Raw genomic sequence first — 23,777 nt, 5'->3', positions numbered from 1 at the left:
GGAGCCTGCTTCTCCCTCTGCCTGTGTTTCTGTCTCTCATGAATAAATAAATAAATAATCTAAAAAAAAAAAAGACAAAAGATTTTACTTATTTATCACGAGAGACACAGAGAAAGAGAGGCAGAGACACAGGCGGAGGGAGAAGCAAGGAGCCTGACATGGGACCCGATCAGGGGACTCCAGGATCACGCCCTGGGCTGGAGGCAGACACTCAACCACTGAGCCACCAGGGATTCCCCCATCCAATGGTTTTAGCATCCATTAATGATCATCACTCTGATTAGTTATTTCATAGGGATTGCAACATTATGATTAATCAGTCTTGATAATTTGCCAGCATTCATATGGAAAGAAAGTATGCCAGACCTGAGAAAAATCTGAATTTAGTTCACATTGATTACTCAGAAAGCAAAGGGTCCACTTTGTCCCAACCTTCTTAAGGAGCTACCTTAGAACTCCTCTGCTGGAGGTATGTAGTAAGAGGAGTAGTTTCTCCCCCCACAACAATATTAATAAATGCCCACGTGAGAGAAAGGGCCCCTAAATTCCTTCTCTTAAGCACTCCTGCTTCAAATTGCTTCTCTGCTCTCTGCCTCTGGTGCTATGGATCGATCTCTCCTGAGCTCTGCTGGGAAAAACACATATTTTCTCTCCCTTTAACATCATTGACTACTCTTCTCAAATCTGACCAAAATTTCTCTGTAGTAGGGACTTGGGCAGTAATCTGGCTAAGAGGGAGGGCCAGGGTACTGGCTATGGTGTCTATTACATATATTGCATATTTTATTTTATTTTATTTGTAATTATTGGTGTAAGTTTTTCTTTTTTTCTTTTTAGATTTTATTTATTTATTCATGAGACACACACACACACACACACACAGAGAGAGAGAGAGAGAGAGAGAGGCAGAGACACAGGCAGAGGGAGCAGCAGGCTCCACGCAGGGAGCCTGACATGGGACTCAATTCCGAGTCTCCAGGATCTCGCCCTGGGCTGAAGGTGGCGCTAAACCGCTGAGCCACCTGGGCTGCCCTATATTGCATATTTTAGATCACTTAAAAACAAAGTAATTTTGTATACAAGGTAGGATGCAACTGCCCACATCAATGATGGTGATGAAGATTGGGGTAGAAAAGCTAAGAGGGAGCTGATAGGGATCACAGTGGGGCCATAGCTACCTTAAGCTACCTTTTGACCTAGCCACTCCCCCCACCCACCATCCCCACACCACCCCTTTCTCTGTTTCTCTCTGGAAAATATCAAAGCCAAGATCCAGGAATTTCCTTGGTATCTCAATACCATATCTACAAACCCGTTTGAGTCAGCCTCCATCTCTCTACCTTCCCTCTAATTACAAAGAAAGTGTCTTCTCTCAAGGTAATCCTTCCATCTACGCTTTGAATTCCACCCTTTCCTGTCTTCTTAAGTTACTTGAAATTATCCTCATCCTACTACTGATTTACTGATTATCTTTTATCCTGTATTGTGTATTCAACTCCCCCACCCCACTGGATCTTTATCATCATCAGTTTTTTGTTTTGTTTTTTGACGGGGGGGGGGGGGTAGGGGGAGAGTGTGACAGGACAGGGAGGGGCAGAGGGAGAGGGAGAGAGAATCTTAAACAGGCTCTGTGTGAGCCCAACTGTGACACAGGACTAGATTTCATGACCCTGAGATCATGACTTGAGCCGAAACCAAGAGTTAGACGCCTAACTGACTGAGCCACCCAGGTGCTCCATCATCATTGTTTAAATATTACACAGTCTCATCTTAAAAAGTCCCTCTTCCACCCATAGTTACTTCTAGCGTTGTTCCTCTTCTCTTTATAGCCAACCTGTCTAAATGATCAGTCTCCACTTCCTACTTATGTCTCAACATGCTCTAATCTGGATTCTACTCTTACCACTTTACCACTTAACAGGCTCTTGCTAGGATCGCTGATGACTTCAAGTGGATATATACATTGGACACTGTGTAGTACTCATCTTGCTTGATCTTTTTCAGCAGCATTTGAGCAGTTGACCACATCTTGCTTCTTGAAACACTTTTTGGTCACAATGACATTGTTTTTTTCCCATTTTCCTCCTAAATTTCTGGCAGTTCTTTCATAGTTCCCTCCATTGGAGTTCCTCAGGGCTTCAGCCTAGGCCCTCTTCTCATTGTTGGTCACTTTTAAGTCATCACACCTACTTCTGTGACTTCAATTAATTTATCCTTTGATGACACCTACACTTCTATGTCCGGTTTAAATCTCTCAAGAACACCAGACTTAAAAATCCAACTGGCTCGATACAGATGCCTCATTGGCCATTCAGACTCAGTAAGCCTACAACTGAGCTCATCATCCTTCCTCCAAACCTGCTTCTTCTCCAGAAATGGTTATTTTAGTAAATGCCACTAAACCAAGGGATAACCCTGGCTTGACAGTTTCTCCCTACATCTAGACAGTCACCAAATTCTGTTGATCACTGCCCCCACCCCTACAATCTAATTCATTTACTTGTTACCATCTTCCCTAGTCCAAGCCACCATCATCACTCATCTAGACCACTGCAATAGCTTTCCCACGGTTTCCTTGGGTGCATTGTACCTTTCCAATCTACTCTGTAGATTGCAGCCCAAGTGATTTTTTTTCAATAGCATCACTGAGATATAATTAACATACCTTATGGTTCACACCTTTAACTAAGTGATTTTTAAAAAAAAAATTTTTTTAAGATTTTATTTATTTGAGAGAGAGAGTGTACCAGCAGGGTGAGCAGCAGGCAGAGGGAGAGGGAGAAGCAGGCTCCTTGCTGAGCAGGGAGCCTGATATGGGACCTGATCTCAGGATGCTGGGATCATGACCTGAACCAAAGGCAGATGCTTAACTGACTGAGCCACCCAAGCACCCCTAACTAAGTGATCTTTTATTTTTTTTATTTTTTTTTAATTTTTATTTATTTATGATAGTCACAGAGAGAGAGAGACAGAGAGGCAGAGGGAGAAGCAGGCTCCATGCACCAAGAGTCCGATGTGGGATTCGATCCCGGATCTCCAGGATCGCGCCCTGGGCCAAAGGCAGGCGCCAAACGCTGCGCCACCCAGGGATCCCTAAGTGATCTTTTAAAAACACAAATCTGAGCAGGCAATTTCCTGTTTATAATTTTAGGATGGAATCTGAATACTTATTCTGGCTTGAGAGGCCCTATGTGATCTGGCCTATGCTTCCTGAAGTCTCCAACCTCATTCTTTATGTCATTTACCTGCTCACTTTCCAAAGCTTTAGGCACAGCTGGCTTCTCTGCTTCTAATCTTGCCATATTCTTTTATTTTTACATGTTGAACTTTCTTCATGGAATACTCTTCCCTTTCTCCTCCCTCCTAACTCTTCAATCTTCCAGCCTTAGCTTACATATGACTTCTTTGGAGAAGCTTTATTTGATACCCACTGCCCCTGGGATGTTAAGGATCCCTGTGTGATGCTTTCACACATGCTTTGCAAAAATCTTTCACAATTATCATTGTTTAAAGTCTGACTCCCTCTTGGACTATAGGACAGGGACTGTGCCTATCTTGTTCACTCGTGCATCCTCAGTGGCTAATGTGGTTGCCTGGCACATAACAGGCAATCTCTAAACACTTGTGGATGAATATGAGATGAATGGTGCTACTGTCACCACTCTCCATACCCTGCCCTGACCCTTGCTCCCACTCCCATCGAAACCACCATAGCTGTCCTAAGTCTTATCATGATTGTTCTGTGTTGGGAGAAACAGCTTTAGAATGTGGTCTTTGTTTCAACTTTATAAATTCCTTAATTAGGAACCCAAACTAAGTGCCAAGTCTAACTGTATTGATCCTGATGCTGAGTCCATCAGACTGTAGGAAATAATTTTCAACTAACAGCCAAGGAAGGAGAATTAGAAAATGGTTGACTCAATTTAAGCTCACATGTACACATATAGATGAGTTGCTATATACAGTGCATGGATACATACATGTAAATCTGCATGTACAAACACAGAGCCCAGCTGTCACACTCAAATATGCATACATACACACTCTCAGAGAGGCAACCTGATATATACTCACTCATTCCCTACATATGTACACAGAGAGTAAAATGACATATGCTTGCCACTTTTGCATATGTACAGAGGCAAGCTGACACACTCATTACATATGTACACACACAGGCAAATGACATATGTTCTATACGTATGTATACATACAGAGGCAAGCTGACATACTTAAATATACAGTGGTAAAATATAATTATTTAACTCCATTGGGCTCACTCTTAATTCCTCTATGTAGTTAGCTTCTTGCTTTAGCTCTCTTTCATGATTCTTGGCTCAGTGGATGCCATTCTCAAGTTCCTAGACTCTTGGCTATAACCTCGTGTCCTTCCCTTTGACCCACCTGGCTGTTTGTCACCACTTTTCCTGCCGCTCAGCAGGCTGCCCTCCTGCAGGTCTCTCTAGCAACCTGTCAGCTCACATGAACTGTTTTGACTGCTGACTTTAACTCTTTGAGTTTTGTCTTAGACCATAGGCTTTCGAGTCAGACAGACCTTGATTCAAGCACCAGTCCTGCTGCCTCCTCGCTGTGTAACCACAGGCAAATTATTTAAACTCTCCAAATCTCAGTTTTCTCAGCTACAGAATGAGGATAATGATAGCACCCTTCCCCATTAGGTTTTTGGGAACATTACATTAGATAATACACGTGACGCTCTTAGCCTAGTATATAAATGCAGTTAATGGCTACTGCTACTAATAATAGTTAGCAGTTATTACGTGCTTACTTTGCCACTACTATTCCTAGCTAATTATTTATTGAGTACTTATAAACTAAGCATTACTCTAGGCATTTTACCCATCCAAACCCATTTTATCCTTACAATAACACTTTGAAACAAATAGAAATTTTATCTTCATATTACAGATTATGAAACTGAGGCATCCAGAAGTAACTTGCCCAAGGTCATAGAGCTATAGTGGCTGGCAGAGTTAAGATGCAAAACCAGATGGTTTGGTTCCAGAGCTTACACTCTTAATTACTATGCTATACCTCTTACTACCATTTATGTGTGATTGTCTTTGTCAGAGAAGCTGTTTCTTTGGTACAATCCTTTAGGAGTTAAACCCTTGGAGAAATTTTTGAATTGCAGCTGAAAATTTCCATTTGCTGAAAGATGGAGAAAAATCTTACTTCTGTATTCAGTGCAATACCGAACAATTGGAAGACAAGAAGACCTGCAGGAAGAACCCAGAGATGCCTCCTCAGTCTCCCTACCCACTCATGGGGACTGTTTGGGTGGGATGCTTTTCAAATTGACAAAATTACAGTGGTGAAGCCTGTTCTTCTCTAGGCAGAGTGAGGCTACTTCTCTGGATCCCTATAGCACTTTTTGCTCAGATATCTACAACCCTTGCCTCCTTGGCTTCTGCCCATCTACGTAATTGAGGACCATTAAGGGGATGTGGGTAACAATCATAGTGCTTTCAACCAGAGTTGTAATTACAAGCAATGTAATCACATTACTGTAATCCCTGCCTGATCACAAGAAGCCCCAACAAAAGTCTCCTGACATGCTGGCAGGGGGCTCAGGATTGTTTGTGCACACTTTGTGGTGGCTGCAGTCTTAGTGGTGCCAATCTTTGCTCCGTTTTGTATCAGACACTGCTGCTGCTCTGTCTACTGGCTCATGTGGTGGAACTCTGGCATCAGAGTCAGGTGATTCCAAATTTGTAGCTTTGGGGTTTGAGTTGTCATTTAACCTCATAAACCTCAGTTTCCTACTTATAAAGTGGAAATAATGCCTACCAACAGGGTGGGTGGGAAGATGAGTGATGTAAATACAAAGTGGCTGGCAATACATGGCATGCAGTAGGTCTTTGGTGAATTGTAGTTGCTGTTGTTGTGGCCTGATCCAACAATCATTCTCCCCCACCAGGATTACTCTGATGGGGTCTCCTCACTAGACCCGAAGTTCCATGAAAAGCAGGGACTTTGTTTTGTTCACTGAGGTTTCTCTGCATCTAGAACAGTGCCTACATCACAGTAGGTACTCAGTAAATATTTGTTGAGTCAATGAATGAAGTTTAAAACGAGCTGACTTTGTCTTTACTACCCTGGCTGGCATTCAGACCCTTCTTACTCACAGGCATTTGCTCACGATGTCCCCTCTGCCTGGAATACTTTCTCTTCACTTGGCCAACTTCTACTTAGCCTTCTAATCTTAGCGCAAGCATCACTGTAACAGGTAAACCTCTGACCTTTCCCTTCATAGCATTTATCAACATTGTTGCAATTTCACTTTTATTTGTATAATTGTTTGATTAATCTTTGACTGTAAACTTCATTAGGGCAGGGACTAGGTCTGTTGTGCTCACCATTGTGTTCAGCAAGGAGTAGGCCTTCAGTACAAACTTACTGAATGAATGACTGAAGAGTGAGTGACTTCACTCACTCTTTCCATTTTTTGAAAAGACTGCTTTCTCTAGGAAGGGGGCTCTAATTTCCCAAGATGGGCCAGAGGTCAATCTCAGGCTTGTGTCAGTGCTGCATCATAAATCATTCCAGTGTTTCTGGACTGAGCTCAAGTGCTGTGACTCTCTCCTACCAGGGCCAATTTGTCAGTCCCAAATTGTCTCATTACCATTTATTAGGGCTTCATTATGCAGCTAGACCCTGCAGCAGGAGGTCCAGAAAAGCCAGAATTTTGGCCAACCTGGGAGTGTGGAGTAGGATTTGCCATTTACTCCTACCCCTGCCCACATGCTTCATTTCTATTTAGTGTTTATCACACTGAGTTGTAATTGTTAATTTTCAGATGTCCTCCCACTTTCCCCCAAGACAGCAAGGCAGAATGATCACTTGCCCCTCCAAGGCTACTGTGGTGCCTAGTACACAGTGGGTGCTCATAAAGATTTCTTGAAGGACTGCAATGTTTTAAACATGAGAAAAGCCTTATTGAGGACAAAAACCAACTCATAAGAGAGGGCACTAGCTTTTGCTTTTTAAAAATTTAATTTTAAATCTGAGCCAATGAATCTCCTCTTCAGTTAATTTGCGTTGGTTTTCTGTTACTTGGATCTGAAAATATTCTTTTTTTTTTTTTTTAAGAGAGGGAAGGGTAGGGTAGGGGCAAAGGGAGCAGGATAGAGAGAATCTTTTTTTTAAAATTTTTTATTTATTTATGATAGTCACACACACACACACACACACACACAGAGAGAGAGAGAGAGAGAGAGAGAGAGGCAGAGACACAGGCAGAGGGAGAAGCAGGCTCCATGCACCGGGAGCCCGACATGGGACTTGATCCCGGGTCTCCAGGATCGCGCCCTGGGCCAAAGCCAGGCGCTAAACCGCTACGCCACCCAGGGATCCGGATAGAGAGAATCTTAAGCTGGCTCCACACCCAGTGAGGAACCTGACCTCACAACTCTGCGATCGTGACCTAAGCAGAAATCAAGCTTAGAATGTTTAACCAACTGAGCCACCCAGGCACCCCAGAACTGAAAACATTCTGACGGAGAATAGATAATGGCATTCAAGTATAGGATTTATGATAGTTCATTGTTCAAAAATACGCACCCTGTAGTCACTCCCTCTCTCAATCACCTCCAGAAGAATAGAGTTCCCTTCCCCCTTTCTTTGGGTTCAGCTATGAGACTTGATTTAGTCAGTGGGATGTTAGCAGACATATACAAGCGGTATGAAAAATGCTTACACAGTTGGGCATGCCCCCCTGCACCAGTATCAACTCCATAAGAGTTCCCCCTGGGTAGCCTGCTGCCCCTCCAGCTGGGGCCCCCCAAAAGCATAATACTGGAGAAGATCAGAGCTCAACCTGCACACAGGAGTCAAGCCCAGCTGAACCTGCCGCTTGAAGCAGAGCCATTCAGCCAAGCCTAGCCTAGATTAATCAACCCCCAGACCTATGAGAAATGAATGCTAATTGTGGCACACTGCTAAGGGTTTGTGGTTGTTTGTTACAGAGCAGTAACTGACTGATTGAGGTTAGGTCAGTGTTTTCCAAACTGGCAGTGCATCTGAGTTACTAGAGAACTTTAATATAAATAAGGGATACTTGAATACCCACCCCTCAGCATGTCTGGTGTGGTGTTCAGCAATCTACATTCTTTTAAAACTCTGGGTGATTTTCATTTAGCAAGTCCCATACTCTTGCTACCTAACACTTTGGGGTCACCAATATTAAAGCATGTGATGGGGGTTGTAGTAGATGACCATTAAGACCTTTTTTCCTCTCTGAGATTGGATGATTGAAATCGGAGAAATCCTATTTCTGTAGTAGAGTCCCTTTTCAACTTGACAACTTTTGAGAAATCTATGCTGAATTTTTCCTACCTAATTTGAAGAAAGATGTAGATGCAAATTAATTTGTGATTTATGGGCACTGGGGTTTTGCGTTTTATTTAAGGGTTGTCTCCTCTAGTATTTCTGCCTAGGCTATGGTTAGCAGTCAAATGAAAATTAAATGCACAATACTGGGGGTGGGAGAGCCAAGACAAGAGGGTGGGAAAGAAGCACAAGAAGAGGTCAAGACTAGCAGAGAAGCTGTTGAAGGAATGCTCTGAGAAGGAGCCTTTAGCTGTGGCTTAGCAGTCAGAAACCTGGGATCACACTTGAAACAGAAGCCAGAAGCTGGATTTTCATTTTACCAATATCCATGCTAGCAGTTTAAAGGTTTGAGGCAAATCTTAACAAAAAGTTAACATCTGAATTTACATAAAAAGCCCGTGGAAAATATAATTGAAAAGAAAATAAGAGTTTTAAATTATAAATGTAAAAATTTTCATTGAAAAACAATTCAGACAATATAGAAAAATATAAAGGACAAGTGTCAATTACTCATAAGCCCCCTTTCAGAGATAATCACAGTTAATATATAGCTGTATATTTTTCTTGACATCTTTCCTAGGGATGTGTACACACACATGTATGTTTTAGAAATATGGGATTTTCTCAACTCATCAATATTTTTCTTTTTTTTTTTATCAATATTTTTCCATGTTATCATCATAAATAAAATCGCAAAATACTTTGCCATACAAAGAGGCACCATACTTTATTTCCCACAGATGGACATTTAGTTTATATTTACTACTACAAAAAAGTAATGAACATCCTTACATACATATTTGTGTGCTTGTACAAGGATTTCTTTTTCTTTTTTTTAATTTTTATTTATTTATGATAGTCAGAGAGAGAGAGAGAGAGAGAGAGGCAGAGACACAGGCAGAGGGAGAAGCAGGCTCCATGCACCGGGAGCCCAACCTGGGATTCGATCCCGGGTCTCCAGGATCGCGCCCTGGGCCAAAGGCAGGCGCCAAACTGCTGTGCCACCCAGGGATCCCTGTACAATGATTTCTTTAGGATAAATTCCGATACCCGGAATTCCTAGATTTAAAGGGTAAACAGGGGGTTCCTGGGTGGCTCAGCGGTTTAGCGCTTGTCTTTAGCCCAGGGTGGGATCCTGGGGTTCTGGGATGGAGTTCCACATCAGGCTCCCTGCATGGAGCCTGCTTCTCCCTCTGCCTGCGTTTCTGCCTCTCTCTCTCTGTGTCTCTCATGAATGAATAATCTTAAAAAAATACAGGGTAAACATATTTTAAAGGTTTTTGATATAAACTCAAATTGCCCTCCCAAGATGTATAAATTAATAGCACTAGATTTTGTTAATTCTTTTAACTATTGTTAATTATGTTGAGGGAAAAAAACCCTTGTGGTTTCAATCTGCCTTTTATTGCTAGTGGGTTTTTAAAAAAATTTTTTTATTGGAGTTCAGTTTGCCAACAAATATAGCATAACACCCAGTGCTCATCCCGCCAAGTGCCCCCCTCAGTGCCTGTCACCCAGTCACCCCAACCATCCCCCCCCCCACCTCCCCTTCCAGTACCCCTGTTTATTTCCCAGAGTTAGGAGTCTCTCATGTTTGTCACCCTCACTGATATTTTCACTCATTTTCTCTCCTTTCCCTTTATTCCCTTTCACTATTATTTATATTCCCCAAATGAATGAGAACATATAATGTTTGTCCTTCTCCGATCGACTTACTTCACTCAGCATAATACCCTCCAGTTCCATCCACGTTGAAGCAAATGGTGGGTATCTGTCGTTTCTAATGGCTGAGGAATATTCCATGGTATACATAGACCACAGCTTCTTTATCCATTCATCTTTCGATGATCACCGAGGCCCCTTCCACAGTTTGGCTTTGCTAGTGGGTTTAAATATGCCTTCATATATATTGTCGTATTTTATGTTATTTATTTTTAAAAATACTTATTTATTCATGAGAGGCACAGAGAGAGGCAGAGGGTGAAGCAGGCTCCCTACGGGGAGCCTGATGCAGGACTTGATCCTGGGACCCCGGGGTCACCACCACCTGAGCTGAAGGCAGAGTCTCAACCCCTGAGCCACCCAGGCATCCCTGTATCTTAAGTTAAAAAGACAAGTCAGCTTCTCATTTTTCTGTTATGTCAACGTTTTCCTCTTGATTTATATTCTTCATATTGAGTATATTATCTCCTATTCACACTGAAAATATTTTCCCCGATGTGGCTTTGCTTGTGGTGGCTTTTCGCACATCTAAAAATTTTGAGGCATATTTATCAATTTTTCAACGGGATTAAAAAAAAAAAACCCCACAAAAAACTCCAAGGCGAGAAGCCGCATAATGTACGGAAGAGGCAGAGGACCTTCGAACAATCCAGTCCATAACCTTACTACCCTAGGTCTCCTCTACCAAGATGTGATGGAGAGAGCACCGACGGGGAGGCCGACCCCATGGCCTCTCTGGGGCCCAACTTCCTCATCTATGGGATGGGGATGAAAATGAAAACTCCCTTGCAGGGCCGCAAAAAAGAATTGGGGAGAACGCTCGCTCGTGACAAGCTTCGTCCAGGTCTTGCATGTGGCAAATTGGCAAATGCATATGCAATATGAGCTCTTATGGGGAGTGGGAGAGGGCAATATGGATGTTTAAAAGGGTCTTTTAAATTCAGTTGGTGTTTGTGGGGAAGGGGTGGGGGTGAGCAGCCTGGCCGCTCCCCGCATCTCTAAGAACTGCACAGCGGGAGTTGGAACTTGGGTCCCAGTCCGTGTGCTGTCCAATTCTTGGGGTGCGACCTTGGGCCAGTCACCTTCGCCTCTCCGCGGCTCAGTTTCTTTGCCTAGAGCAGAGATGGGTGACGGACCACCTGCCCTTCCTTCGCAGCCTCGCTGCTGGGCCGAGGCAACGCTCGAAAACCGCTTGCAAAGGGCGGCAAAGGCGTCCGGCCGGGCAGCGCCCCCCGCGCCCCCGCCCCCGCCCCGGCCCGGGCCCCGGCCCCCCGCGCGCCCGCCCCGCCGCAGGAACAATAGCTCCCCCGGAGGCGGCGCCGGCCGCGGGCGGGGGCGGGGCTGCCGACGCGGGCGCCGGGGGTGTGCGCGGGGCGGGGTCGCAGCCTCCCCTCCCGCCCGCGGCTCTGTCACGCGCCCCTCGCCGGGCGGGCCGGGGTCTTTGTGACGCGGTGGCGCCGGCCGCGGACACAAAGGGAAGGCGAGCGGCGAGCGAGGGGCTGCGCCCGCCCGCGCCCCCGCCCGCCCGCCCGCCCGCGCCCCCCGCCTCGGGCTCCCCCACGCGGGCGCGCACCCCCGCGCGCACCCCCGCGCGCACCCCCGCGCGCGCCCCGCGCCCCTCCGACTCCGTCCCGAGCGCGGCGGGCCGGGGCCTGGCGGGCGCGGCGGGCGGGCCCGGGATGCCGAGGGGCTGCTAGGAGGCGCCGAGGCGGCGGCGGGGCTCCCGGCGCGCGGCTGGATGCCCCGGGCCTGCGGCTCCCTGCGCTTCCCGCCGTCCAGGGGCGCCAGCCATGGGCGCCGCGGCCGCTGAGGCGCCGCTCCGGCTGCCTGCCGCGCCCCCGCTCGCCTTCTGCGGCTACACGTCGGTGCTCCTGCTCTTCGCCTTCTCCCTGCCCGGGAGCCGCGCGTCCAACCAGCCCCCGGGCGGCGGCGGCGGCGGCGGCGGCGGCGGCGGGGACTGTCCCGGCGGCAGAGGCAAGAGCATCAACTGCTCAGGTAGGAGCGGCCGGAGCCCGCCCTTGCGGCCCCTCCCTCCCTCCCTCCCGGTCCGGCGGCCGCGCGGGCAGGGCCGGGGCGCGGGGAGCGGGGCGCGGGGCGCGGGGCGCGGGGCGCGGGGCGCGGGGCGCGGGGCGCGGGGAGCGGGGCCGGGCGCCGCGTGCCTTGCGGGCTCGGGGCCCGGCGGGGTCCCGGGGAGTGGCCGCGCGTGTCGAGCGTCTGCGCGGGAGCGGCCCGGGGCGCCGTGGGCTGCGGGGACGGGGCCGGGCGGGGGGCGGCGGGGGGCGGCGGGGCTCTTGGTGTGACCGCGGGTGTGCACGCGGGAGCGTGTGTGTGTGTGTGTGTGTGTGTGGTGAGGGCTCCGGGGAGGCCGGGTGCGTGCGTGTGTGTGTGTGTGTGTGTGTGAGTGTGTGTGTGTGTGACGCCGAGGGGCTGCTGCGGGGGCGGGGGGCGAGCCTCAGGGCCCCGGAGTGACCCCGGGACCGTGGGGTCTCGGACTGTTCGTGCGGGCAAAGGGAACGGGCGGCCCAGAGGACGTGGATCGACGCTGTCCAACTGACTGTGTGTGTGTGTGTGTATTTGTCCTTTGGGTTCAGAGTTGCCGTGGGGGGGGGTGGAGTGACCGCGAGGTCTGTGGGTGTCTGCAAGGAAAAGTCCTGGGGCGCAGGAAATGACCCTGTGCATTCGTGCGATCTGCGGGGGGCTCTGGGATATACCCTGGGGCTTGCACGGAGGGGGAGGGATGGGTGTCCTGGAGTGAACCCCGTGGGTGTCCATTCAGAGGGAGGGAGCTCTAGGGAGTCATCCTGCGCAGGGTTTGGGTCAAGAAAGCTAGTAATTGGATTTCAGGAAGTGCCTCTCTGTAGCTAGGTGTGACCCTGGGTTTTAAAGGTGGTGTGGGAAAAGAGGGAACCGGTTCAAAGAGCATGATCCCTGTGCGCGTGTTTGTGTGTTTTGCGGGAGGGCCTGGAGATTGGCAGCAATGGGAGCAAGGGAGTGACCTCTCCCCTTCTCCAAGGCCTTCCCCCTCCCCCCACCCCCCTTCCCCAGGTCTTGGAAACAAAGAGCTTGCTGGGGCTCTAATGGAAGAGACTGGAGATGAGGGTATCTGGGCTGTAAAGTTCCTTCTTCCTTTCAAAAGGGGTCCCAGAGGAGCCCTGGGGCAAGGAGAAGCTTCCAGGTCTGATTTAGGGGTGGGTGCATCCTCCTAGAGCTGGCCTAGCGGATGGTAGAGATCGTAAGCCACAGCCTTGCTAACTTACCTTTTATCAATTCTCAATTCTCCACTTGTCTTCTCTAAACCCAGAGGGCGGGAGAAGAGGCTTGGTGGGGGGGTGGAGGGTGGGGGGAGGGAGGAGGAGGGGAAAGGGAAAAGGAGGATGGACTTAAGGCCACCCGGGGATCCACTGGCCTGTCTGCCAGACAACATTTGTACCTTTGGGCTATTGAAGGGGCATTGTTTCTGGGGGAGTGAGGAGGGACCAAGGGGGTCTCAGCACAGATGCTACCCTCCGTGAAGAAAACCTTTGGCCTGCTGTTTAGATTTCAAGGTCTAAAATCCTTAGTAATTTTCATAATGGTATGTTTTATGATGGGGGAGGGATTTTGAGCACCGTAAACAATGGCATGTCCATTAAAAGCTTTTCCATCCATGTAATAACTTTCACTTTATTTTTTTAATGTTAAGTGGGATATGGGATAATGCTTTAATAAATAATCACACATTCATGGTTAAGAATAAAAACCATTTGTATATTGGAGTGCCTTTTTGTAGCAAATATCTGTTATTATCAAACTTGTAAGTGATCACACCATGTCAAAATATTTTACTGGCTAATGTGCTGTGATTATTTGTTCTTGCTAAGCTAATTTGTCCTTAGGAAAATACAATGTGTGTTGATGGATGTTTCTGTGTATGTTTTCTGACTCTTCAGTGCAAAGTACAACTTTTAAGTAAGGACACGGGGCTGGAAACCCTCATGGTGTAGGAAAAGGGGACTGATTTGGAGATCCAGGCCCTTGCTAAGGAGCTGGGCTGTTTGGAGCAAGTTACTTAATCTTTCTTAATTTCCTCTTCTGTTAAAAGAGTGACTTGGATTTGATAATATCTAGCCATCTTTCAAGGATATATTGATATCCATGTAAATAAATTAGGCTTCTCAAATAAAATGTTTTCTAATGCTAAGATCCATGTGAATAAAGCTATTCATGTGAATAAAGCTGGGTCTAAAGCTAGAGCTTTAACTAAATGATATTTGTAGATTCTTGTTATAACTTTCTAGAATGAAAATCTGAGAATGATTCATATGGAAAAAGGTAATTTTTTAAGAACTGTAGCAATCCGATCTGGGCATAGGCATCTATTAATGCATCTTGAGATTTTACATAGATTTTTTTTGTAGTCACTTTTATTACCCAGGCATTTCCCACATAAACTGAAGATTATTCCTTCCTGTATTTTAGTTTCAAAATCTAAATGCTGGCCTTGACTTCCTGTTACTTTTCTTTTTAAAATTTTTTTTAAAATTTAAATTCAATTTAATTAATATGTACTGTATTATTTGTTTCAGAGGTAGAGTTTAATGATTCATCAGTTGCATATAACACCCAGTGCTCATTACTTGAAATGCTCTCATCCCCCACCCACCGCACCTCCAGCAACCCTCAGTTTGTTTCCTATAGTTAAATCCCTGTTAAGGGCAGCCAGGGTGGCTCAGCGGTTTAGCGCCCACTTCAGTCCTGGGTGTGATCCTGGAGACACCAGATGGAGTCCCGTGTCCGGTTTCCTGCATGGAGCCTGCTTCTCCCTCTGCCTGTGTCTCTGCCTCTCTCTCCCTATCTCTCTCTCTCTCTGTGTGTGTGTGTCTCTCATGAATAAATAAATAAAATATTAAAAAAATCCCTGTTAATTTTCACTTTTAATTTTGGATCATCATTTCAGCCAACTCTGACTGTTCTGGAATCTGATTCTATCAGGCTTTCTGTATTTTGGTCACTCACAGTATTGTGGCCTTTGCAAATCTGAAGAACAGGTCTGTGGCTTTATTAAGAATAAAAATCAGTTTTTATTAAGAATAAAAACCTCTTAATAGAAGTTGTCTAGATCATGGAAAAGGATGCAGCTCTGTGATATTTTACTGGAGACTTCCTTCCAAATTGGTTGTTGTTGATACATTAATCAACCAGATGTTCAGCCAGCTATGCATCCTCCTTGTAGAGTTTAACAGATTTTTGAACTTCTGCTGTCCAACATTTTCCCATTTTGTTCACTAGCCTATTATTTAAAGATTCTGTCTGATTGTCTTGTTAGAATCAGTTATGTATATGTGTGTATCATTCTCCCTTTTTCCGTTTTAATAATCCTATCTGATAGATAATGTTGTATAGCCTGCCCTTAATTAAGATCCCAGCTGGCTTTTGCATTTTATCATGTTCAGAAACATATTTACCCATTTCTAGACTTTTTCAGGGGATACGTGGCATGTTTACCCATAGATGTTTTTCTGGATTGGCATTTCTCCTTTTTTTGAAAGTTGAGCATACATTTCTGGTCTTCTGGCATTGTGTCAAGATAGCTTAGATAATCAGCAGTCAGATCTTAAAGTTTTTTCAGTATCACGGATTGTGATTTGTTTAGATCAGAATGCAGATTCTTTTGAACTAGCTGTGTATTGTTATTGTCCTTTCTTCATGCCACTTACCTCAGATGTTAGCTTCCTTTTATGAGAGTTCTTTTCTTCAAGATCAAGCTCCTTGATGTTTACCAAAGCAAAGAAGAAACTGAATGGGTCTGTATTTGTCCTTGTCATCTCTTGATATTACAACATCTTCCCAAAGCACTGGGTCCTTTGTTTATTTCTTCTTTTTCTAAACAAGCTTTTTTTTAATTGTCTTCATGCCTCAGCTCTCCAGTCATTCTGGACTTTATAATTACTGTTTTGGTGTTTTGGATCTTCTTATTTGTACTTATTTTTAAAAAAATAACTTACCAGAAAGTTCCCTGTCATCCAAAGAGAAAAAAATTTGGAATTACATGACTTCACATTACATGTGAAGAAAGATGAACTTTGAACCTAAGGGACCAGGTGATGTTAGATGTGGCATTTTATCCTCATTTGTAATATGAAGATAATGACGATGCTTCGTTTTGACTCTAGGTTGAGAAGAACAAATGAGGCTAACTATGTGAGTATTTCTATCTTAGGAATGCGGCTAAAGAAGTGGAAAAACATAGTGAGAGACCAATTAGTGGCATTTGGTGATAGATATAAAGGTGGAGAATTTGAAGTAGGTTTTAAAAGTCATGGAACTGCTTTATTCCAAGAGGTTATTTAAAAAAAAAATAAATAAAAGTCATGGAAATTAGAAGTGGGTCCTTTGGACTGTGACAGAGTGGTAAAGATGGTACAAATGGATGTTATGAATTTCATATTAAGAGATGTGTCTTATTAGTGGCAATTCAGAATTTTGGGGACTAAAAAGTGAATTTTTAAACATCTGTGTGGAATCTTGATCAGGACTTCTAGATCCTTGGTATGTAATATGTGGGTCTTTATTAATTTATTTGTGAACCTTGATTGAGTACCTGCTTAGGGTACTCTAGTATGCTAGATGTTAAGGGAAATAAATGAGAGGCCATCGCTGCCTTCAAGGGTTTTATATTCTAACAGAAGTAGTTAGCCTTTTATAAATCTATATAAAGAAATTTCTGTTTAATACGTCTGTGCTTTCTCTCAACATTCCCCCTATTAGTAAGCATTTATTGAACACTGACAGCACTGGAGTTTTTAAAAAGTGTACAATTAAGTATATTCACAAAATTGTACAACCGTCATGACTATCTAATGAGCGAACATTTTCATCACCCCGAAAGAAACCCTATACTTATTTTTTTTTTATTTATTTATGATAGTCACAGAGAGAGAGAGAGAGAGAGAGAGAGAGAGAGGCAGAGACACAGGCAGAGGGAGAAGCAGGCTCCATGCACCGGGAGCCCGATGTGGGATTCGATCCCAGGTCTCCAGGATCGCGCCCTGGGCCAAAGGCAGGCGCCAAACCGCTGCGCCACCCAGGGATCCCCGAACCCTATACTTATAAACAGTCACTTCATATTCCTCTCTCCGCACAACCCCTGGCAACTGCTAATCTACTTTCAATGTCTGTGGATTTATTTTTTTGGACATTGCATATAAATGGAATCCTGCAACAGGTGGCCTTTTGTGATTGGCTTCTTTCAATTAGTGTAATGTTTTCAAGGTTCATCTGTCTTATAGCATGTGTTAGAACTTAAGTACTTTTTATGGTTGCATAGTATTTCATTGTATGGACCACATTTTGTTTATCCATTCATCAGTTGGTGGACATTTGGGTTATTTCCACTTTTCATCTATTATGAATATGCTGCTATGAACATTGATGTAGACATTTTTGTGTGGACATATGTTTTCAGTTCTCTTGGGTGTATACCTAGGAATAGTTTCTGAGTCACATAGTAACTCTGTGTATAACATTTTGAGGAACTCCCAAACTGTTTTCTAAAGCAGCTGTACCATTTTACATTTTCACCAGCAATGTATGAGGGTTCCGATTTCCCCACATCCTGGCCAACGCTTGTTCTTGTCTTTTTGATTATAGTTATCCTGGTGGGTGTGAAGTTATGTATCAGTGTGGTTTTGATTTCCATTTAACTAATGACTAATGATGTTGAGCACATTTTTATGCATTTAGTGGCTCTTTATGTATCTTGTTTGGAAAAACGTCTATTAAGACCATTTGCTGGGTTTGATTTTAGCATTTTGGATTAGACATTCCCTTAGTAAACATACTAACCAATTCCCGTAGCACCCAGATGCTCAAGCTGGTAAGTTAGCTCTTGTTTGCCTGTGAATCATATACTTCTCTGCTTACCAAGAAAGAATCAGTTGTGTTTGTTCTCAAAGTTATACGAGCGATCCTTTGAGTATAAAATAACAAAAATTACTCAAATTGGTGCAGTATTAATCCAAAAAGTTGTCTTTTAATGAAATGCTTTGCAAAGACTTGATAAAGGTTAGAGAGAGAGAGAGAGAGAATTGCCTTTCAGTGAATTAGATTGTGGTCAAGACAACTGAAACAGTTTGGGGAAACCTTATAAATCTCTGAAAGGATTCTGCTCTTAGAAAAATTTGTAAGTATTTTTAAGTATCTCTCTTCGTTATCTCTACACCCAATGTGGAGCTTGAACTCAGGACCCTGAGTACTCTCCTCACTGAGCCATCCAGATGCCTACGTCTCTTAATTTAAAGGAAAGGAAAATGGACATTGTAGTTAATAGGTTGTAGGTGTAGCTTACCTAAGAAAGGAGGGCACTGCATTTGGTGCTATACAGGAAATGAATGAATGTTTGTTTAGATGTGTGAAGTTCAAAATGTGTATATTTCGTTTCTTTTTTTTAATTTAAAAATTTTATTATTTGAGAGAGAGAGAGATCACAAGCAGGGGGGAGAGGGAGAAGCAGAAGCAGACACCCTGCTGAGCAGGGAGCCTGATGTGGGGTTCCATCCTAAGATCCCAGGATCATGACCTGAGCTGAAGGCAGACGCTTAACTGGCTGAGCTGCCCTGGTGCTCCTTAAGTCTCATTTTTAAATTATTTCCTCCTTTACCTGACTCTTGATTAATTGCTCAGTGGTCACTCATACATGTTTAAAAAGAAAGTTTTTACTGTAAGGTGCCCTAAGGAAGATATAAGTATGGTGTTGAGGGAATGAATAATTCTGATTTGTAGGAATCGAAAAACGGTGTCTCTGAGTAAGTGGCACTCAGTTGGGCCCAATAGACAGAGTAGAATGTCAGCTTGAAACAAGAGGCACGCTTTTGCCTGAGGGCTTTGCTTTGATACTCCTTTTGCCTGGAACCTTCTTTTCCCAGTTATTTATCCCCTCAATGCCTTCAGGTCTTTAATGTCACTTTCAAAATAATGCCTTAAAATTGCAGCCTTTTCCAACTTCCATCCTCTCTGCCCCTCTCTCACCTTAATCTTTCTTAATGCTTTTTTTCCTGTTTCCAAGCAACTTTTCCTGTGTGACCTACTATACTTGTTATCTGTCTCCTCTATATACCTCCACGAGGGCAGGGATTTTTGTGTTTTATTCACTGCCCTATTGACTGTGCTTAGAATAGTGTCTGGCACAAAATTAGGTGCCTCTACATATTTATCTGTAGAATGAATAACTGAATGGACATAGAAACTGAGGAGAGCTGGGAAGGGTAGGTATTCTAATCAATTGTTTTTTTTTTTTAATTTTTTATTTATTTATGATAGTCACAGAGAGAGAGAGAGACAGAGACACAGGCAGAGGGAGAAGCAGGCTCCATGCACCGGAAGCCCGATGTGGGATTCGATCCCGGGTCTCCAAGATCGGGCCCTGGGCCAAAGGCAGGCGCCAAACCGCTGCGCCACCCAGGTATTCTAGGCCGAGGGAATGGTGATGGAAAAGGCCCAGGGGTGCTTGGGTGGCCCAGTGGTTGAGCATCTACCTTTGGCTCAGGTTGTGATCCTCGGGTCCTGGGATCAAGTCTCCCTCTGCCTATGTCTCTCCCTCTCTCTGTGTGTCTCTCATGAATTAAAAAAGACAAATCTTAAAAAAAAAAAAAAAGAAAGAAAAGAAAAGAAAAGAAAAGAAAAGAAAAGAAAAAAACAGGGAGGGGGAATCTTGGGATATTTGGGGTGTGGGGATAAAAGTAGCAAGTGAGTCACATTGCCTCATTAGTGGAAGGCCTTGAAGGCTGAGGTTTGCTACTTGCTCTGAAGACAGAGGGAGACTTTAAGGATTTGAGCAACATCATGGTTTTAGAAAGCAAAGGCTGGAATTGGTGAAGGCGATCTGGAGAAAAGAAACTGGGAACACAGTGATAGAGGACAACTGTGGACATGGGGAGAACTAAGAGCATTTGTTTGGCCTGCACAGTTTTAAAAATTTGCATTGGGAGTGCCTAGGTGGCTCTGTCCATTAGATACCTGCCTTTGGTTCAGGTCATAATCCTGGAGTCCCAGGATGGAGCCCCGCATTGGGTTCCCCGCTGAGCTGGGAGTCTGCTTCTCTCTCTGACCAACCCCCCTCCACCATGCTCTCTCTGTCTCACTCACTTTCTCTCTCAAATAAGTCAAATCTTTAAAAAAAAAAATTGCATTGGTTACTAACCATTAAAAATCTGGAGGTTTTCCTTAAAAATCTGGAGTTTGATCACCCTTTCTAAACTTGGGAGGTATTGGTAACATTGGGCTCTTGTTTCTAGATGGCAAAAGTCACCCAGAGCTGTCCAGTGGGGCATGAGTACTTCTCTTTGCCAATCCTTGCCTAGCTAGGCTTTCATTGATCTTTTTCTCCCTTGGCTTCTGGATCTTATGCTGTAGGAGGCAGTGTGAACTGTGTTGCTTTTAATTTGAGATGGAGAGCCTGTTTGGAAGAGAGTCAAATTGGTGCATATATTTCTTCCCTCGTTCCTTTTATTCACAATGACCAAGTTAGATGCAAATCCTTATTTCTGCAGTGCTCAGCCCTTCCTGGCTGGAGACCTCTCCTGCCTATGCTCCTTGCACCTCCCACTGTACTCTATTCTTTTCCTTTTCAACCCTTTCCTTGAATCCACCTTCTACCTCTTCATATTTGAAGGCTACCCTGCTTCTGATTATACTGTTTTCCTTGAAAAGCTCTTTGATGATGTTTTTATCATATCTAGTTTTCCTTTATTAATTTTATATCTTAGTATTACATCTTTTCCCCTTCAAGTTTCCATTTTTTTCTCTTTCAAGTTCTTTAGGTGAAAACTGATCATTATATGTCTTTTTCCTTACCACAAGAGCATTTCAGATAAAATTCCTCTTGTCATTCTTATAAAACATGTAAGTGTAGGTATGTTACAGATATTTTGTTTTGTGGTTTTGCATTATGGTTTAAGAATGTGTTGTAGAGGGTCACCTGAGTGGCTCAGTGGTTGAGTGCCTTCGGCTCAGGGCATGATCCCGGAGACCCGGGATCGAGTCCCACACTGGGGTCCCTGCATGGAGCTTGCTTCTCCCTCTGCCTGTGTCTCTGCCTTTCTCTCTCTGTGCCTCTCATGAATAAATAAAATAAAATCTTAAAAAAAAATCTGTTGTAGAATTTGTAGCTTTTGGTAGGAAAACTAGGTGTCTGTCTGCATCCCAGCAGGAGAACAAATTTTGTGTAAGATCCCTGTAGTCCAAGAAAGAAAGTGTTATATCCTTGGCTTCTTGGTCCCCTATTATATAACTATTAATTTTACTTAACATTTTTTATTTTGAATTAATTTCAAACTTAGAGAAAAGTTCAATAATATACCCAGATTTCCCAGTTAAGACTGTAGCATTTGCCTTATCATAGTCTCTTTCTATATCTATCTGTATGTATCTGTCTGTCTAAATCTTTTTTCTTGCCAGATTGGGTCCTACCAAGGAGAATAGTTTATACTTTGTCAGTTCTGTGCTTTTTAATTCTTTGTTTTGTTATCTCCTGTTAATGAAATAGTGAAGCCTCCAATTACAATGATAATAGGTTTATTTTGGATGGTTTTTCAGTTTTTCTTATATTTTTGTTACTCTGGGATATATACATTGAATTTTATTTATTTCATTTTTTGTTGTATTTTTATTTTTGTAGAGTAGATTTAAAGTATCTCCAATAGCGGTGCCTTGGTGGCTCAGTTGGTTGTCTCTGACACTTGATTTCAGCTCAGATCATGATCTTGGGGTTATGGAGTGGAGTCCTATCTCAGGCTCTGCACTGAGTGTGGAGCCTGCTTAGGATTTTACCTCCCTCCATCTTACCCCCCACTCACATATGTATGCATGTGCTCTCTCTCCCTCTCTCTCAAAAAAAAAGACCCTCCACAAAAGTATCTCCTGAAGTCATGATGATATCCATCCTTTCTGGATTTGTGTTTGTCTTTTAGTTTTTAAATGTTAGGACCATTCATTTTTTATAAGCATCCACCCACTTCTACTAAATGAAGTAATTATGTTTGTGCCACCCTCCATCATCATCATTTTTTAAAGTGTATAATCCAGTATTTTTAGTAGAATAGACACAAGATTGTACAACCATCACCACAATCAATTGTAGAACATTTTTGTCCTACTCCAAAGAAACTTTATAGTCTTCAGCATTCCCCAAACCCCAGCCCCCCAGCTTGAGGCAGCCACTAATGTACCTTTTGCTGTATATTTGTCTATTTTGGACATTTCATATAAATGGAGTCCTATAGTATGTGGCCTTTTGTGATTGGCTTCTTTCATTTAGCATATTTTCAAGGTTCATCCGTATTGTAGTGTGTGTCAGTGCTTCATACCCATTTTATGTTTCAGTAATATTAAAATACATGGATATATATGTATACCACATTTTGTTTATCCATTTCTCACTTGATAGACATTTGGGTTGTTTTCTTCTTTTTGGCTATTACGAATAACGCTTCTCTGAACATTCATGCACAAATTTATGTGTGGACATGTTTTCAGTTCCCTTGGGTTTATACTGGAGCAGAATTACTCGGTCATATGGTAAACCTTACATTTAACATTTTAAGAACCTGCCAAACTGTTATCCAAAGTGGTTGTGCCATTTTACATTTCACCAGCAATGTTCTAATTCTCCACATCCTGGTCAACACTTATTACTGTCTTTTTTTTTTTTATTATAACCAATTATTTCACTTTTTTTGATCCTTTATTTCCCTTGTATATGTAGTTTCTTTAATGGAATTTATATTCTCAGTTTCTTTTAATCTGGATTGGGAGATAATGTCAACCCATTTATCCCCTTCCTCTTTCTCCCCCCTTCCCCCTTTTTTCATTGTTAGAAACATTGTTTTAACAGAACTATTTTCATTATTCTTAAAATTAGTTCCATTATTAGCTTCTCTCATGGGATAAATGAGCATTTAGGAGTTGGCATACATTCTCTTCTCATACACTTTGCAATTCTGTTTAAATCTTAAAATTCTCTCACTATTTGCTTTGAGTTTATTAGATGCTTTACTGTTATTCCTTTGTTACTATTTGAATAGATTTCTTTTTTACAGGTGTCATGTATTTTTCATGGCTCAGTTGTCTCATCATTTTTTGAAAAGTCATTTCAGGTTCTAAAGTTCTTAACACATTCTTCTGCCTTCAGAAACTTTGACAGGTATTATGTTTTCAGCCACAGCTCCATTTCTCTTATTTTTGTGCAGATATTCTGAGTTTTTCTCTTCTATGGTTAAAAAGAAAAACTCACACCTTTTTTTGTTGTTATAAAGGCAGTATTTGTTTGATGTAAAAAACTTGAGGAATATAGAAAGATACAAAGAAGCAATCTGTGATGATTGCCATTCTCCTGTGTTTATGCTGTAATTGCTTCATTTTATACCATAAAAAATTTGAACTTTTTTCTTGATATTCATATTTGCTTTGGCATTTTCTGTTTAATCTGGTGATCTTGTTCATAAGTGAGATCACCTTTTGGGATTAAAAAAAATTATTTATTTGTGGGGGAGGCAGAGGAAGAAAGAGAATCTCAGGGCAGACTCCCTGCTGATCGCAAAGCCTACAGAGGGTTCCATCTTCTGACCTCAACATCATGGCTTGAACCAACATCAAGAGTCTGATGCTTAGGGACTCCCATCTCCTGACCCTGACATAATGACCTGAGCCAAAATAAAAAGTCTGACAAT

At 43.4% G+C, this 23,777-nt stretch overlaps 1 protein-coding gene across 2 annotated transcripts in view; it reads left to right on the top strand.

Annotated features, from left to right (window-relative positions):
* Positions 1–23,777, top strand: part of TMEFF1 (transmembrane protein with EGF like and two follistatin like domains 1) — a 118,788-nt gene that overhangs the window by 24,940 nt on the left and 70,071 nt on the right. The window contains exon 1 of one of the 2 annotated variants that reach the window (XM_055302520.1): positions 11,757–12,069. The exons of the other annotated variant lie outside the window; for it this stretch is intronic. Within the exon in view, the coding sequence (XP_055158495.1) occupies positions 11,865–12,069 (205 nt within the window). The 5' untranslated portion in view covers positions 11,757–11,864. Of the gene's footprint in view, positions 1–11,756; positions 12,070–23,777 lie in introns of those variants that run through there. 2 annotated transcript variants of the gene reach the window in all.

The sequence above is a fragment of the Nyctereutes procyonoides genome, unplaced genomic scaffold (genome assembly GCF_905146905.1).
Source record: "Nyctereutes procyonoides isolate TBG_1078 unplaced genomic scaffold, NYPRO_anot_genome, whole genome shotgun sequence".
NCBI classification, from domain to species: Eukaryota; Metazoa; Chordata; class Mammalia; order Carnivora; family Canidae; genus Nyctereutes; species Nyctereutes procyonoides.
This window is presented reverse-complemented; position numbering and strand designations above follow the sequence as displayed.